This window comes from Arachis ipaensis, chromosome B9 (assembly GCF_059453495.1).
Source record: "Arachis ipaensis isolate K30076 ecotype BB chromosome B9, ASM5945349v1, whole genome shotgun sequence".
Taxonomy (NCBI): domain Eukaryota; kingdom Viridiplantae; phylum Streptophyta; class Magnoliopsida; order Fabales; family Fabaceae; genus Arachis; species Arachis ipaensis.
This window is the reverse complement of record NC_142444.1, coordinates 17,419,563-17,424,506: the sequence shown is the minus strand read 5'-3', so window position 1 is coordinate 17,424,506 and position 4,944 is coordinate 17,419,563. Positions and strand designations below refer to the sequence as shown.

The window sequence follows — 4,944 nt, the reverse complement described above, 5'->3', positions numbered from 1 at the left end:
TAATTAGTGGTCAGTTTGATTATAGTTCATAAGAACCTTGGTCTGAATTTTTTATTTTATTATTGGTGAAAAAGATAGAGTTTTACTTAAAAATGTTTATAAACGGTGTTTAACAGGAGGTTGGAGGCGCCGTTCTGATGATAGGTAAAGACTCACGTATATTTGTTTTCATATGAAATTGATAGTTAAAAATCGTTAGATGATAATTTAGTCAAACTTGTTAAATCATTTAACAATTTTTAAATATCAATTTCACATAAAAATAACTGTATGTCCAGTTATCTAATAGTCTGACTAGTGACCGAATTAACCAATTCGACTAATAACTCATCGATTGAATCAATAATCCAATAATCCAGTAATCTGACTGGTTCCATCACCAGTTCGATTCTGATAACTATGACTCTAACTCCTTTGTCGGTAAGAATTAAGAAACACGAATTAGTAAGGGCTTTTAGGGAATTGCAGAGTGTTATCCTTTCAAGCGGGAACCAACGGTTGGAGGAAGGCGCCACTGCCAACAATGGCGTTGGTGTGTTCTTCTACGCTTTCTTCCATCCTTTCCCTCCAAAGCCATCATCTTCTTTTGGATTCTCAAACTTCAACCACACCATTTCGTTCTTCTTTCCTCTTCATCAACACAGATAACTCATTTTCTCTTGTATGTCATGCCAAGAAGAAGCTCACTTTTTTCGACCAAATTCTCGATTACATCGAAGGTGGATACTTCTCCACGTACCCTCTTTTTTTCTTCTTGGCTTCTTAAAAACATACTCCTCCTGTTCTTCTCACATTATAGATTAACGAAAATAATTTTGGATACTATTTTTCCTCTATAATCAAACATGTATTAATTAATTAATTTCTAGGGGGTCCAAAATTAAGGAAATGGTATGGTGCACCTGATCTCCTTCCAAAAGACGACACTAACACACAAGATGAAGAGGATGATTATCCGGGTAAGTTATTTTAGTGGTGAAAATTTGAGCGCAATTAACTTCATATGAAAGAAGTTGAACGTGAAGTTGATAGTTGAGAGTCTTTATACTACAATTTAATCAAATTTGTTAAATTATTTAATGGATTCTTAGTTATTAACTTCGCATGAAAGGTAATTGCATTTACTCGAATATGAAATATTGATTCCGTCCATCAATACTTATACTTGATAGTTTACTCTTTTTCTTTTATGCTTATTTGTTCTGAAATTTTGATATCACACAATTGTATTGTACCAACGCAGAAGATGAAATCAGGGATGCAGTGCTAGTAACAGATGGAGATAGTGAGATGGGTCAGGTCTGCTTGCCAATTTTTTTTTAAATTATTATTACAAGCTTTGCCTTATTATTGATATATAAAAATCTTGTAATTCAAGAACAATTTTCTTATCAACAATGTTATTTACACAGGCAGAAAAGTTGGTCCCTATTTATTCACTACATTTACAACTAACTGAAACATGAATCAACATATGTATAGATGTAATACATAGGATTTACATTGAGTGGAAAGAGTTTTATTTTGATGCACTCACAATGTAAAACGTTTTACATAATCGTCAAGTTACATCCGTTCTTTTAAATTATCATTTACGCGATTAATGTAAAGGTGTTTGCTGGCATATATATTGTAAGCATACATAGAATTCCGAGGTGAGAAAAAACAAACATGCGAGTCCCTCTTTTTCTTTTTTCTTTTTTTTTCTTCTCTTCAATGAATACACCTTTGTATTCTATGCATTGTTTGAGTATATATGCGAGTCTTTTTCTAATGTAAAAAGTAATTATTTTTACTTACGTAATATTACATTATTAAATGTACGTATAAAATTTTTTTATATTGGCAATATATCAAAATTAAATTTTAAAGAGAATTGCCTCCGAACTTCTGGAACCTTATACTTCATAAATATGTATCCATTGTCTTGATTGACTTATATTAAAGGGAAAATTTTACTAAATAGTTTGGTGAAAATCATCTTGACGACTTCTATCTGATTAGGAAGATTGATTTTCCCTTAAAGTTATTTTTTAGGAATAGTGTTATAATTAGAGGAGTATTTAGTGCTATATTTTACAAAATATATAACTAAGAGAGCTGGAATTTTCTTTTTGGGGTTAACAAGGAGCGAATTTTAAACTTTTTCTAATTTTCATATAAGCCATGTCGTGAAATCACTTTTTCTAAAAATTTAAACTAATAGGAGAGGATACACGAATATTTATATCTCTTTACCCTGTATTAAAGGAATCCATGACATTAAAGCCTTGTTGAGTCAATGTTTTCTGGGTTTTACACAGATGGTGATATTGTCACTAATTGTGAAGCCAACTCGAATAAAGGCACTGGTAAAGGATAAACGGGCTGCACTTGAAGCCTTTGGAACTTATGTTGAGGTGGATAAAAGTTAATAACCTTTTTTTTTTTTCATTTTTTTTATAGTTCCTTATTTAATCATGATTATTATTTACTCATTGCATGATATTTGTTGGGAACAGTCCATGACAGGTGATACAAGTGACAATCGATTCCTCAAGAAAGCTCTCAGAGGAGTTCGCACAATTATATGCCCAAATGTATGTATGAACACCTTCACTCATTTGCATTTGTAAAATTTGAACAATGATACTTGATCATTTTTTAGTGTCAAAATTTTGCACTTATAGAGATAAAGACAAAGACAAAGGTGATACTATTATATTTGTTGTCCTTAGAACAATGTTCCAAATGGATAAATGATTGAATTATTTCATTAATGTTTTCCAGGAGGGTTTTCTTTCCAATGTTGGGAGCCTTCAAGGGGTACAACATATAATCCTCTTATCACAGGTACCCTTTTCCTTTATTATCCCTAGAAATGCTATTTTCTAAGTAAACTATCAAAATGGTACCCAAAAGTTTATAGCGTTGACAAAAATAATTTTGAAAGATACAAATGACAAACGAACACCCGAAATACTTAAAATCGTGACAAAAATAACCAAATATTAAATATATATTAAAAAAAAAGGTTTTAGAGATAATATCTTTTATGCGATTTTTTGCAAGCATTATTAGAAATAACATTTGGATAAAAATATCTAAATAGATATAAGATTTGGAAGAATATACTAGCTTATTTCATATAAGATTTGATGTTTTATGAATGCTAATTTGATTAAGTATTTACCCAAACATCATATTGATCCTAATTTTTTTATTTTTTATTTTTTTGGTCGATTCAAAACTTTATTTCTCCAACAAAGTTGAGTCATAGGAGAAGCATTACTCTTCTCAAGGTTACTTTCCGTTGAAGAAAACAAGAAGAGTGTTTATTTGTTGCCTTGTTTTGTTTTTTTAACAAAGTAGCAGTTGTCAGTTTATAGTGGTAAAAGTGGGATCCAATCTATGATGAAAAGCAATGCAAAGAAATTGGCAGAGCAAGATGAATCAGTGTTGAAGAGCTCAGGGATTCCTTACACCATTATTAGAACCGGTGCATTTCAAGATACAGCTGGTGGAAATCAAGGCTTTACCTTCGACCAGGTACATACAACACCCTACATTTTTATTTTTCTTCTTTTTGATAATGGAAACAATCTGAGACATAATAAGTATATGTTTCATAGGATGTTTTTACTTGTCAAACCCAAAACAAAGCATGCTATTGCTATCAACTAATCTCGTCACTATTTGATATTGCTACTTGTTATTAGAACATTTCTGTGAGTGCTATTCTGATCTAATATTAGCAATCTCTTTCTATTAAAATGGTTATTTCTAGTTTATGTTGGATCAATATGATACAAGTATTGAATAAGGTACAATAAAATATACAGAAATACTATGTGCACATTAAAAATCAAATACCAAATCAGTTACTATGTATTTGTGTATAAATACATATGTAGTTTAACTAATTTTTATTATGTATTTTTGTATTTCAATATGCATTTTTACTGGTGGTTGATTTTGGAATACACCTAACATGGTTGTAAAATATATGCATATAATAGGACAATCTGGCACAAAGTATCTTGTGTTATATAGGTCCGGTCATTCGGAAAAGGACCGCATAGAAAGAGTGCAATATAGACAATTTGATTTACTTGCATTATATTTGACAGAATACTTATAATAGTCTCAATAACAGAGAAAAATAAACAGCCTCGTATTTTAGATTTAAAAAAGAGTTACAAGTAAAATTTGAAGCAACAATATTTGATGAAAACAAAAGTAGTATTAGCATGGCATTGAACTTTATTTGATATGCACTAATATATATACAAAGCAGGGTTGTGCAGCTAGTGGAAGTATTAGCAAAGAAGATGCTGCCTTTGTTTGTGTACAAGCCTTGGACTGTGTCCCACAATCTGGATTCATATTTGAGGTGGCGAATGGCCAAAATCAAGTTTCAGATTGGAAACAATGTTTGACAGCGTTGATGGAGAAACCGAATCAATGACTTCAATGATCTTTCACATGGCACCCTATTTATTTTTTCTATTCTAGTGTTTGAAATTGTTGGTGAATACTAGAACCGCATTTTCATCAACACCCTGTTGTGCAAATGAATGGGGATGAGATAAGTTTACTTAGGCTCATCGGCTCAACTATTTTATTCAATTTTTCTTTTTCAAATTCAAACTCGACATGCATATTAAACCAATCGGGATGGCAGCATTTTCATTTGTTATGGCAGTCACCAAAGTCCCAATCAATTCATTAATACAGGGTTACAGAGTTATAGTTCACTAGTCTATTTAAACAAGTGTTGGGAGTTCGAATTTCGTCTTGTGCATGCAGTAACCCGTTGGACAAACTCTTAAATAGAACTCAAATTCGTGACAGATTAGTCTTTGACCTGAGAATATCATGGAAAACCAAAAAGAAAAGCATGTCATCATTCTTTTCTTCCTCCTAATTTTTAAGCATATCATCGTTCTCTATCATCAGTTCATC

At 31.4% G+C, this 4,944-nt stretch overlaps 1 protein-coding gene across 4 annotated transcripts; it reads left to right on the top strand.

Moving 5' to 3' along the window:
- The first annotated feature begins 339 nt into the window (after nt 1-339).
- On the top strand, nt 340-4,623 carry LOC107619397 (NAD(P)-binding Rossmann-fold superfamily protein). Of its 4 annotated transcripts, none has more exons than XM_016321679.3 (8): nt 340-719; nt 870-959; nt 1,244-1,299; nt 2,304-2,399; nt 2,502-2,579; nt 2,770-2,832; nt 3,355-3,528; nt 4,277-4,623. In XM_016321679.3, exons 1-8 carry the CDS (start codon nt 524-526, stop codon nt 4,445-4,447), a joined length of 924 nt encoding a protein of 307 aa, XP_016177165.1. In that variant the 5' UTR covers nt 340-523; the 3' UTR covers nt 4,448-4,623. The 4 variants fall into 4 exon arrangements, with proteins under 4 accessions (XP_016177165.1, XP_088356346.1, XP_020967186.1 ...); XM_088500220.1 differs by having other exon boundaries at nt 442-719; nt 4,287-4,623; XM_021111527.2 differs by having other exon boundaries at nt 442-719; nt 3,352-3,528; nt 4,287-4,623.
- Nucleotides 4,624-4,944: the final 321 nt, after the last annotated feature.

What these genes read in the sequence shown, in the direction of transcription:
- LOC107619397 (XM_021111526.2), top strand. Translation starts at nt 524, where the DNA reads ATGGCGTTGGTGTGTTCTTCTACGCTTTCTTCCATCCTTTCCCTCCAA. An exon ending in AATTCTCGATTACATCGAAG is followed by an intron (nt 720 to 869) that starts GTGGATACTTCT and finishes ATTAATTTCTAG; the next exon opens with GGGGTCCAAAATTAAGGAAA. An exon ending in GAGATAGTGAGATGGGTCAG is followed by an intron (nt 1,300 to 2,303) that starts GTCTGCTTGCCA and finishes GGTTTTACACAG; the next exon opens with ATGGTGATATTGTCACTAAT.